The sequence below is a fragment of the Pteropus alecto genome, unplaced genomic scaffold (genome assembly GCF_000325575.1).
Source record: "Pteropus alecto unplaced genomic scaffold, ASM32557v1 scaffold42, whole genome shotgun sequence".
Taxonomy (NCBI): Eukaryota; Metazoa; Chordata; class Mammalia; order Chiroptera; family Pteropodidae; genus Pteropus; species Pteropus alecto.
Window position 1 is genome coordinate 12,898,038 of NW_006434825.1, and position 12,995 is coordinate 12,911,032.

General features: G+C 38.7%; 1 protein-coding gene across 2 annotated transcripts in view; it reads left to right on the forward strand.

The window, feature by feature from the left end:
- The first annotated feature begins 454 nt into the window (after nucleotides 1–454).
- LOC102888647 (cytochrome b5 type B) overlaps nucleotides 455–12,995 on the forward strand; it is a 24,166-nt gene continuing 11,625 nt past the window's right edge. Inside the window, exons 1-3 of one of the 2 annotated variants that reach the window (XM_015587754.2) lie at nucleotides 455–730; nucleotides 10,065–10,193; nucleotides 10,716–10,748. In XM_015587754.2, the coding sequence (XP_015443240.1) occupies nucleotides 569–730; nucleotides 10,065–10,193; nucleotides 10,716–10,748 (324 nt within the window). In that variant the 5' untranslated portion in view covers nucleotides 455–568. The remainder of the gene's footprint in view (nucleotides 731–10,064; nucleotides 10,194–10,715; nucleotides 10,749–12,995) is intronic. The other variant, XM_006909812.3, reaches the window with a different exon arrangement.

The window sequence follows — 12,995 nt, forward strand, 5'->3', positions numbered from 1 at the left end:
TAGCGAGGAAACAGCCTTAGAGACAAGATTCGCTAGGCTGCAAAGCAATGATGTAAATCGGCGGCTGGAATACATGCCGCGCGGGCGGTGGGGAAAACGAGCTTGGCGCGACTCAGCAGGGCCCCACGGAGAAGGGATGGGAAATGGGAAAATGGAGACTCAGCCCCCTCATCCAGGACTCTGCAGGCTGGTAAGCCAAAGTGAAAGGGAAACTTGTCCTCCATGACCCTTAATCAACACGTCTCCATTAGGCGCCTTTCCAAAATCACGGTGTCTGACGGGCGAGATTGGATGGGATGTGCAATTCTGATTGGTTAGTTGGACCTCGAACCAGGCCTACGTCCTGAGAAAGGGGGAGAAGTGGGAGGGATTTGAAACAATCCCTTGTTTCATTGGTGAAAAGAAAACAAACCAGGAATTATTCAGAGGTGTGATTGGCTGTTTTCGGAAACCCACCGACGGCCTTTGGACCCTGGTTACGGAAGCCGGGGAGGGCTGATCTTAGCGTCTACCTCAAGGCACTTAGCGGAAAACCGGTTAGCGGTGGAGAAGAGGTGTTTCAGGCCCAATGGCGACTGTGGAAGCAAGCGGCAGCGATGGGAAAGGGCAAGGGGTGGAGACCCCCGTCACCTATTACCGTTTGGAGGAGGTGGCGAAGCGCAACTCCTCGAAGGACATATGGCTGGTGATCCACGGGCGAGTCTACGATATCACCCGCTTCCTTAACGAGGTTGGGCCCAGGAGGTGGACGGCCCGTGGGAGCTGCTGGGATGAGGGGTGGTCGGTCCCGGAGAGGTGCTAGGGGTGTGTGTAGCGAGAAATGAAGTCAGGCTAAGGGCGATAAGGCGTACGAAAGAGACCTCTTACAACCTTCCAAGACGGAAACTGGGGTGGGGGGCTTATGTATGCATGCATTTACAGCCAGCACTAAATTCTGGTGCCTTAAATAATATCATGTATTACTTATGCATCGAGCACTTACTGTGTGCTGAGCTAAACTCTCAGCCATTATGATCCCCATTTTGCAGAAAGGATAACTGAGCCTCAAGGACTGAGGACTCCCAAGGGTACACACTTAACAGCCTAGAGCCGTTCGAACCTAGTTCTGAAGGACTCCAGTGTGCTTTTCCCACTCTGCTTCCCGAAGGAATATCATTTTTGGTTTTCATTTTCTTGAATATGAAATTCTCACCCACCTCCATTATGCTGCGTTTATTTTTTCTAATTTGAGTTGACATTGAGGCTAGAGGGTCATGAGTTGACCTTTTTTTGGCCACTGACTCAGGTCCTGTCATCCTCTTAAATCTTCAAGGTGATATATTAGATCTCAAGTTCTCCATGAGGCCATGGTGCAACTGATTTTTTTTTTTATTTAAGGAAACAGAGACTAATCCGTTTAAACTAATTTTATTGAGGTATAATTTACATACAATAAATTGTGCCCATTTAAAATATACAGTTTGATGAGTTTTGACCAATGTATTCACCTATGTAATCGCATCCCCAATTAAGAAAGAGCATATCCACCACCCTAAAAAGTTCCCTCTTTCTCTTTTGCAGTCAATCCCCAGCCACAATCTCTAGGTTTTGAGATTTTATGTATATAAATATTTGCTATATATTACATATATATTTTGGTGGCTATCATTTTGAGTAGGAGATTAATATTCGTGTGGTTAATTTCTTGGAAATTCTTGCATAAAGTAACTGGGAAAAATTCCTTTCTAGTCTTTCTCTGAAGCAAAATGACAAGTATGTTTTCTGTTAATCTGGGGCCTAGGAGGGATATCTCTACATCCTTAGTCATAAAATTATAAAAACTTTTAAAATGTAGTTTCCCCAAAAAGGACACTTTTTAATAAACCTTTCTAGTGGCCAGTGAGTTAACATTATAAAGTTTAGTAACTTGCATTTGTATGCTGTATGACATTTTATGCATTTAAAAGTGCTTTCCCATTATTTTATCTCCAGAATAACTAATCGAGAGTGACTTCGATAGTAGTGATCCTTATTTTAACAGGGGTACAAGAAACAGGTTCAGAGAGATTTTGCTCATGCAGTTGATTAGTGGAAGAGTCTGGTTTAGATCTTGTTTACTTGTTTTTTTTGAGATTTAGATTTCTCGTCTACATGGTATTCAGAATTCTAGACTTATGTCCTTTGGTATATGCGTCATAAGTTTTAGTTGTGGGTTGTAGCTTGTTAAAGTGTAGTTCATAATAGGTAGGTAATAATGTTTTTCATTTGTGGTTTTATTTCCCCCAATTTCTTCTTGATTTATTCAGAATATAGAATGAACTTAGAAGGAGCTCTCAATATCTGTAGGGGACACTCAGTCTTGAGTAGTGGTTGCTAAACTGCTTCGCCACATGCTGATGGAGCCAGAGACATCACAGGTGTGCCAAGGCTTCCCCTGAAGTTTGAACTGGAGATCTTTACCTGCATTTAGCCATTTTATTTACCTGTTCTGTAGTATCCATCTCTGTTTTCTTGTTCAGTCTAACCCTATTCATTCATTCATTTACTCATTCACATATTTATCAAGTGTCTGCTATGTGACAGATACTGCTCTAAGTACTGAGGATACAACAGTGGATAATTAAACATTTACGCCCTCAGGGGGATTACAGTCTACGGGAAGTGGATAATAAGCAGAGCAAATAACTAAAATACATGCTATGTTAGGTAGTGGTAAGTGCTAAGAAGAAAAAGCAGAGAAGAAGATAATAGATATGTATGGGATGAGGGTGTGCAGATGAGGAGTTGAAATTTCAGTTATGATGGCCAGAGATGATTTTATTAAGATGACTGGAGTAAAGGCTGGAAGGAAGTTAAGAGCTAGTCATGTGGATATCTGTGGGGAGAGCATTCCCGGTAGAGGAAGCAAGTTCAAAGGCCTTTGAGGTAGGAGTATGTGTGATGTTTTTTTGGGGGGAACAACGAGGGAGTCTGTAGTGGTTGGATAGCAGTAGATGAAGTCAGCATGATCAGGGAAGAACAGATTGCATACAGCTTTGCATGTTTTTGACCTTTGTCCTGAGAAGGGAAACTACAGTGGAGCAGAGGAGTGAGTGACATGATGTGACTTAAATGGTTTAATAGTGTCACTCTGACTGCACTTATTGAGAAGAGGCTAAAGGAGGACAAGGGCAGAATTAAGGAGCCCAAATAGTGGCTTGGACCAGGGTGGTAGCAGTGGGGTAGTGAGAAGTGTCAGATATTGGATGTGTTGTGATGGTAGAGCCAGTAAGATTTAATGATGCATTGGATTTGAGGAGTGAGAGAAAGAGTCAAGGATGACACCAAAGTTTCTGGCCTGGAGGTCTGGAAGAATAGAGTTCTTAGATGAGATGGGGGACTTAGGAGTTAGGTCTGTTTTATAGCCACCTTCTTTCACATTTTAGATATAGTTTGGAAGGATTGGGGATATGATGTAGGGAAGTTAGAATGGGTACCTTTTTTCTGGAACTCAGGTTAATTTTTTTCTTTTTTGAATAGGGCATACAGGTATATAGTGAAAAGCCTTCATCTGCCCAAAGTTAACTACTTCATCTGCCCAAAGTTAACTAGTTGTTTGTGTATCCTTCCCGAGTTTTGTTTTGCACACATAAGCAAAGTGAACGTAGCCCCTCCTATTCTTTACACGGAAAGTAACATACTGTACCCCAGGGGTCCCCAACCCCCAGGCCGCGGATGAGTACCGCAGGGCAACCGGCAGACCCGCGAGCGAAGCTTCATGTGTATTTGCAGCCCCTCTAGCATCAGCACCTCAGCTCTACCTCACATCAGGCCCTCGATTCTCACATGAGCACTGGTCCCTGGTGCCAGAAAGGTTGGGGACCGCTGCTATACACACTGGTTTGTGCCTTTTTTCACTTAACTTGTACGTCTCAGTAATCTTTCCACATCAGTTCCTGGAACACATTCTTATTCATAGATTTTGTTCTGTGGATCACTATTTAAGCAGTCTCCTATCGATAAACATTTGGGTTGTTAATATTTTGCTATCTAGGTTTGTTTCCTTACGTAAACTCTTGAGATCTAATGCATATACAATGAAATGTAGAGATTTTATATATAGAATTCATTGAGTTTTGACAAATGTCTCACATGTGTAATCACCATCATAATCAATATATAGAACATTTCTACCACCCGTCCTCATACAACCATTGATTTGACTTCTAACACTAGAAAACTACTCATGTCTAGCGTCTTCTGCTTAATATATTTGAGATTCATTTATGCTTTTTCTATGTTTTCAGCAATCTGTTTCTATTTATTGCTTTTTATTTCATTGTATACTCAACTTTGTTTATCTGTTGATTAACATTTTGGTGGTTTCCAGTTTTGGCTATTATGAATAAAGCTGCTATGAACGTTCATGTGCACATCTTTGCATGGACATCTAGGAGTGAGATTGCTAGGTCATGTGCATGTGTGCGTGTGTGTGTGTGTGTGTGTTTTAACTTTTTAAGCAACTGCCAGAACTTTTCTTAAAGTGTCTACATCATTTTACACTCCTAGTAGCAGCATGAGTTTTCCAGTTTCTCCATATCCTTATTGACACATGGTATTTGCCAGTAATTTTACTTTTAGCCATTCTAGTGGGTGTGTACTGGTATATAATTAGGGTTTTAACTTGCATCTCCCTGATGACAAATGACGTTAAGTATCTTCGTGGGCTGATTTGCCATTTTTATGTCTTTTTAGAGGTGTCTGTTCAGTCTTGCCCATTTTTTAATTGGATTGTTTGTTTTCTTATTATTGACTTGAAAGTGTTCTTTATATATTCTAGATGCAAGTCTTTTTCAGATACATGTATTGCGAATATATTCTCCACTCTGTATTTTGCCTTTTCATTTTCTTAACAGAGTCTTTTGAAGAGAAACTTGGCAAAATTAATATATATGAAGTACAATTCTAATGGCTGGGTCTTGGCTCTGCAGTCTAAGTGTCTGGTTCAGTTTCCTACTTTACAACTTAACAGTTGTGCACTCTTGGGCAAATAAGCTCTTTAAAGGCCCTTTCCATCTGTAAAATGGAGATAATAGTACCTACTCCACAAGGTTGTTGTTGGGCCAGTTAATTTAAATAATGCATATAAAGACTTTGTTATGGTATCTGGCATAAAGAGCTCAGTAAATGTTAGCAGTTATGTTTATTATTAATAAAATAAATTCTATTTTTCCTGCAGCATCTTTTGAGCACTTTTAAATGGCAGATGCTCTGAAAATTTAAAAGTGAATTAACTGCCTTGGACTTGCAGGTGGATGAGATCTGTGCACAAGTAATTGTCATGCAAGGTAGAGGGTGCCTTCATGAAGACTGAGAATGCAGACTTTTTTTGGTGCAACCCTAGAATAACCCCTTAAAGCTTCAGAGTTTGACTAATCCAATTCTTACTGGATTTCTCCAAGGCAAGTCAAAAGAGAGTACAATTTACCTATCTCGTAGAATTAACAAATCTATAGAAAGAGTGCTGTCTTTCAGTGAGTAGTCCCAAGTGGTCAGTCCTAGGGAAGGCTGGGAATAAGATAAGGTGAAATTTAATTTCCAGCACTGTCCAAGTGAGAGGCCGTGAACAACAAATCAACCTTCACTTATTTATTCATTTTGCTTGTGGGTATGAGTGAGCACCTGCCAGCGAGGAAAGGGAGAGAGAACAGGTGGGAGGAGAAAGAGGGCAAAGTGCCCTATACCTCGCAGTGTTCCAGGTGCCATGCTATGCTCTGGAATCCAGCCATAAAAAAGAAAACTGGTCCCTGTTCTTATGGAGCTTATAGTCTGGTGGGAGAAGAAAAATGTGTTTGGCTAGAGGTCCCTCTTTTCATCACCTGGCCTAACGTTGCAGCTTCTATGATCTTACTTAATGTTTCTAGATTTCATTTTCCAACTATCTATGTTACATTTTTATTACATTAGTATAGAATTTCCACCCACAGAGAATTTGTAATTTTTACCCAACAAGATTTTGATTCTGTAACTGTCATTGTTCACATTTTCCTCTTTCTGCCCATCTGTCCCTGTCCTGTCTATAGAATTAGTAATCTGGAAGTATTATTTTTTGTTGTAAGTTGTCCTCTTTTCTATATTAAAACAAAATTTTTTTGTCCTCATTTCAGTAATAGTAAAGTAAATGAAAAGAAACATTCCAAAATGCTTCTACCACATTTTTTTGGAGAGTTGAACTAAAATCCTTCACAAGAGACATTATAGAATTTTCTTTGTGTCTAAAGGTTTTCACTTGATTATTGGTTGACCGAGGTAGAAATGAATCCATCACATTGTTTCATCTCTTCTGACAGTTTATGAACTTGATTGCGGTATACTTTATTTGGAACATTTTTATTTGTAATATTGTGTAATTGCTTAGATGTTATAAGCTGAAATAAGGTCCATTAGCTTTAAAACACAAAGGCTGTTCAGGTCAAAAGAACCTTTTTTTGAAAATTCATAATGAGTTAACATTTATTAAAAGCAAAGCAGATCCTAGAATAAAATGGGAACTATGTACTGCATTATATTAGGTTTATTTAATAAAAATAAGGAATTCATGATTGTCCAATAGATTTCAATTATGTAGGCAACCAATCTAGATTACTGAGGATAATCTCTCAATTCCTTTAGTCTTGTTTTGTTTTGCTGGGATCCAGGCAAAAGCAACTTTTCGACATATAGGTATGTAAACCTAGCTTCTTTTTATTGTGGTAAAATACACATAACAAATGTTACTGTTTCGACCATTTTTAAGTGTATAATTTAGTGGCATTAAGTACATTCACATCATTGTGCAACCATCACCATCATCTATCTCCAGAACTTTTTCATCATCCCAAATTGAAACTCTACCCATGAAGAATAAATCCTCATTGCCCCTCCCTCAATTTGTTCATACTCTGCTTATGGACACTGGGTTATTTCAAGTTCAGGGTCATAACAATGCTGCTATGATCTGTGTGTGTGTGTCTGTAAATTTATACACATTTGTATAAATTTGTACAAATTTATACACATTTATACACATACTTAGAAATTCCATTTGATTTTTTTAATTGAAAATTTTATTGAGAAAATTGTAGATTCATATGTAGTTGTAAGAAATAAGAGTCTACGGCCATCCCACCCTGAACAAGCCCAATCCCATCTGATCTTGGAAGCTAAGCAGGGTCAGACTTTCAGACTTGGTTAGTACTTAGATGGAAGACCACCTAGGAAGAGCAGGTGCTGTAGGCGTAAAAAATAAAAAAATAAGGGATTGTAAACTAACAAGGTCCTTGCAGTCTGTGAAGTCAACCAAGGGTTGCCTCGCCTAAAAAAAAAAAAAAAGAAGAAATAATAGATTCCTTGTACATTTTACCTGTTTTTTCCCCAAAATGGTAACATTTTGCAAGATGAGTACAATATCACAACCAGGATGTTGACATGGGTATAATACATAGATCTTGTTTTGACTTCTCCATTTTTACTTTTTACATTTGATTTGTCTTTTAAAGAGAAACTAGGTGGTTTAATTTGTAGAATCAAGAGTCATTTGTTTTTGATTACAGTACTCAGTATGCAAATTATATCTACCTCTTGATACAGAAATGGCACCCTGTGACTTGCTGTAGCATAGGCTTAAAATAAGGTCAGTGGAAGTAAGACTTTGGTTGTGACAAAGCCTGAGAATGTCGTGTTGATCCATCCATCAATAAGAATCATAGGGGGGACATTTGTTACATTCCCTTTCATAATGTCTGTGTGCATAGTGGCATTAGTTATAGAAGGTGGTACTGTTTCCCCTTTTTTTGGAAAAATCTATCCTTTGGGTTATCAAGAAGGACTATTTGAGAATATAATTTCCATTTTCTCTTACTGTGCTTCGAATTAGGACCTATCAGATACTTGGTTCTGATTGAGCATCCTATCGCTTTGCAGTAGGATGGGCACACAGTGGTGGGTTATTCCCACACAGGTGATGAGAAAGTTGGACAGATCCACTCAGAACCTGATGTTGGAGTTGAGCAGCTCCCGCGCACCCATCTTCACTGAGAGCCAGCCAGGCAAAGGCTCCAGGGCTTCTCCCACAGGCACTGGGCTTTTTTGGGAGGTTCTCCTCAGGGCCTCCTGCCCCTCAGCCTGGGAATTGTCTGGTCCAGGACTGGTCCAGGGTCTACTGTGGCCTCAGGCCTAAGTGCACTGCCTCTAGGGGGGCTACATTTGATTTTAAATAAGAATATTCGAAGTTTATAGAATTCTAAAACGGGAACCAAGGAGTCTTTGAAATCTTTTTTTGCATGTTCTCTCTAAACCGTCTGTTAAGACCACATTTTAGAGTGAGGGCTACTAAATGTAGGGTTTGTTTTTTTTTGACCCCGCCCCCCTTGCCTCAGTGAAAAAAAGTAGGCTATAAAACAGTATTTACTGTATTTATCACTGCCTAGTACTTAAAATAGTAAATACTAAATTAAAAGTATAGAATAATGTTTGAAGTGATTGAATGAATATTTTGGGAAAACAATGGAATTTTACACACTAAAATGTTAACGGTATTTATTTCTGTTATAATTTGTTTATCAGCGGTAAGAGATGGGTGAAAATGAAATACTTGGTCATAGAAAAAGCTGCGTAGGAAGTCATAAATCCAACCGTTCCCTGAAATATCTCACGCTACTAAAAAGTTTTGTTATCCTTTATTTTGAAAGGCAACATAATAGTCGGGATATGTCGTAAAGAAAAAACCATAGCTTAGGTGCAAAGAGGAAATTGGGACACAATTCCAAAAATAATGGCTTAACACGGCTGAGAGTTTTTAAATGTAATAACAGATAATTGGCGGCTATCTTAATCTTGCTTTAAAACAGCATGCTTAAATTCTGGGATGGAAGACCCACCCAATGGCTGGAGACTGTTTTGGAGACAAAATGGAAATTCTTATCCTCAGTGAGCTCATAGACAAGCGGCATAACTGGGAGATTATAGTTAAGAGTTTTTGTGCTTCAGTTGAATTCATCTGTAAGACAGGATGATCATCTTAGTCTTGCTTAAAAGGTTATAAAAAGAAACTATTTTAAAGTATTGCTTGATTTCAGAAATACAAATTTGATATGTCAAATAATTCTAAATTTACTAGTTTTAAATAAATGTTTATTGAATGTTTAGGTAAGGGACTTGCTAAATGTAACTTTAAAAAAGAATTATTTTCTGAATAGGTAATACTTTACTTGATAAAACAGTTTCAAAAAGAGTGTGTAGTTTAAAGTCTTCCCTCTCCCCTGTCTGCCAGCTACCATGTTCCTTGCAGTGTTTCCAGGGAGATTTTATGCATATGTGCACATATGTGTATCTGCTTTTTAAAATCGTAGATGATAGCATATTATACGAAGTGCACGTCTCTCTTTCTCACTTTTCTTATCCTTATTTTGTATAATAGTAGTTAAGATAGGTACTCGTTATCTCCATTTTACAAATAAGCAAAAATACCTCAATTTTTTAATAACTTGTCCAAGGTCATAACTTTCTGTAACTTGTAAGTTATAGAAAAAATTTACTTCCTAGATATGGAAGTAGTTATTTTGATATTATTTATTTAACTTCTTTTGAAACCATTTCTAACTTACAGAAAAGTTGCAACAGGAGAATACAGGATTTCATACACCCTTTGCCCAGAGTTTCCATTCAGGTTTCTGTAGCTGTCTCAACAATGTTGGCAAAAGAAATCAACCACGGGAACACATGTTGTTCCCAATTGTCTTGTCTCTCTAGCCTCCTTCAGTCTGGAGTAATTCTTCGGTCTGTCTTTTATGACTTTGATATTTTTGGAGATCACAGGTCAGTCATTTTGTAGACTGCCAATTTGCAGTTGCCCCAGGTTTCTTCAGAATTATACCCACGTTGTGCATTTTGGGCCAGAATATCACAGAAGTTATGTTGTGTTCTTCCCACTGCATCCTATCAGGTGGCATACGACGTTCCATTCCTTGCATTGAAGGGAGAAAATAGAAGAGAGAGGAGGGGAAAGTAACTTATGTTGGTTTGCTTTTCAGAGCGTGCTCTGTTCAGTAAATATCTTTTTCTTATAGCATCCTGGCGGAGAAGAGGTTCTGTTGGAACAAGCTGGTGCAGATGCAAGTGAAAGCTTCGAAGACGTAGGCCACTCCTCTGATGCCAGAGAAATGCTAAAACAATACTATATTGGCGATGTGCATCCGGTAAGAATGAACTGAGCTAGGAGTGCGTCTGGAGTGGAAAGCTCCCCAGCAGCCACAGAACCATGGAAATTTGTTCAACCTAGCCATCAGGCTAAATTTTCTCCAAAGCCATCTAGCCTTACTGTGTGCTAAGATAGAGCTTTTTGTTTGCAAAGCAACACATGTAGTATCTCTGAAAGCTAAGGAAACTGATTTTGGATTTTTTTTTTTTAATTGATTGATTTTTGTAATGCAGTTAATAACATTTCTACCTAATATAGTCGTTTGGTATTCTTCCAAATTCCTTTAAAAAAGATGGTAACTATGAACTTTTTAAACCATAGCATTCTAACAAGGGACCCTGAAATGCTCAGAGTCCGGGATGGGGTTGGAGGTGGGGGACAGGACCCTTCTACAGACCTTGACATCTCTCAGGGAGTTCACTACGACCAGAATGTAGTTTCAGGTTCCAAGGTTGGAAATAAACATTTGGTGAGAGGTCATTTAGCTATGTCTTAAAATATTGTTTTCCTTTTTTAACAGAATGACCTTAAACCTGAAAGTGGTAGTAGTAAGGTAAGAAGTCATCTGTTCCTCTTGTGTGTTTTAAGTGTTTATATTTCTATTTACTCGAATTAGAATTTTTAAAAAATTATCTTAATAAGAGAAGTGTTTACTTACCCCCCACGCCAAGCAAAAATCCTATTTCTCAGGAATTCGGACTCAGTACCATCTCAGGGAAAAAGAATAGCTGAGTCTTAAACAGTAGGAAACATTTTGCTCATGCTTCTATTTGCTTTTTTAAAAATTGACTCTAAAGCCATGCCCCATATGGTTTTGAAAGAAATTAGTTCATGGGTTCAGTTGTAGAAAAGTGTTTATTCTAAGATTGAATAGTACAGGTGATAATAATTGCTTCTGTGTTGAAAGAAGAATCAGAACGTTGATTTTCTCTTAGAGGTCTTAGAAGGAATTCTAAACTGAAGTAATTGACTAGAGCAGGACTTTCTGTCCGTGTTTTCCAGATTTAATTCTTTTATCATTTGGCTCAAATGGGCCTACACCTTTCCCATTTACTCAGTGATACAGCAGAAACAAAAGATTAAATATCTGAAAACCTGAATGTACACTGTGTGACGTACCAGAAAGAAAACATGAAAGCCTTTTTGCTTCCCACAAGTTGGATAGTTCATCTCCCTTATTCCCTCACAATTTTCCTTGACTTCTGTCCTTCAGATAGCTATTATACTACCCTCTGATTTAAAGGGACAATTTAGTTGCTACCTAGAACATTATGGAGGTGATCTTCCTTCCCCTTTTCCTCCTTCTAGCTTCTTGCTTCCTTTTCCTCACTGAGCTGAAATTATTGAACACGTTTGACACAGCAGTTAAAGTTGGCCTAGACACAAGAATTCTTTCAACATGACATTGCTTGACAGTGTCTGCCATCTGTTGCTCTGCAATCGAGTGTTTGTGTAAATTCTGTCTCGCCACACTGCTACTCTGAACTGATGAACTGTTTATGAAGGGGGCTGAAATGGCTCTTTAAGTGCTTTGTGAGCACTGTCAGTTTGTTTGTCCTCCCCTCCTAACATTGTACTACCTACTCTTGAATCCTCACTTGTTTAATTAAGAGAAAATTTGAACTAAGCTTGACCTTGCTTATTGAACATGTCCGGAAAGCATTACTATCAGAGGTCAACATTTGATTCAAGGAATATTTCCATTCGTACAGGAGATGCACTTTGTATCTCGGAGCCATAACCTACTTCTGTACAGCAATTATGAGAGTACCCTTTATGTTAAAATAATAGAAAAAATATTTGTGGAATTATAATGTCTAGGAGTCTACAAATTGCTTCTTGTTTCTGCTTTTCTTCCCTGGTAACACAGCGTGTAGGTAGGACCATTCTTAGGAATGGAGAGTGGTGATTTTGAAATGCTGCTCCTCGTGCCACCTATATTGGAATCCCTTAGCATATTTTCTGAAATATGTATTTCCTGGGCTTCCATTACTACTATTCATAATCCCTGGAGGTGGGACTTGGGAATCTGCATTTAAAGTAACCCAGGTAGCCAAGCACCAGACTTTTTGCTGAATGATATGTCTGTCTTTTCATTTGAAAACTTAGGGAACTTTAATCTCCTCTGTGAAAAGCACTGCCTGCCTTCAATAGGCCAAAGAACTAGAGATGTCTCAGCTAAGTTAAAACTGTTGAGCCTTCGACTTTTGGTAAGAAATAAATAAAAAGAAACTCTTTCAGCTCACCAAATTCTGTAATAATTCAGAAGTCTCCAAATGCAGTTTGGTTCCTGCCTGGGTTGAACAGTGATTAAAGGCAGTGTTTTCAAGGCTCGTTTTCCTCATGAATGTTGTACCCAAAGGACAGCCTCCAGTAAGTAGAGTCTGGCGACAGAGCGTTTGCAGTCACACTGCTGCACTTCAGGCAGATCAGGCAAGCAAAGCCTTTTGGAAAAGTTTCAGGACCACCTACATAGGCTGTCATAGAGCTGTAGTTAACCTAGTTTCAGTTCCAAAAAGAAATTCTTGATCCCTCAGATTTACTTCTTACAGAGGTTTTAAATAGGCACTTCTGTATAGGTGTCTCTTTTTAAAATTTTTTATCTCTGGTTTAAATATTCACCACAAAGACATGGATATAAAGTTCATTTCATTAATACTTCTTTTGGGTAAGGGTTTCTGAACCTCTATGAAGAAGTGATTTTTTAAAGCCTAATTAAGGTGTGTCTTCTGCCCGTGGGACAGAGTTTTCATTTTCCTTTTCCTTCCTCTCTGTTTCTTTATTTCTCTCCTTCTCCTCC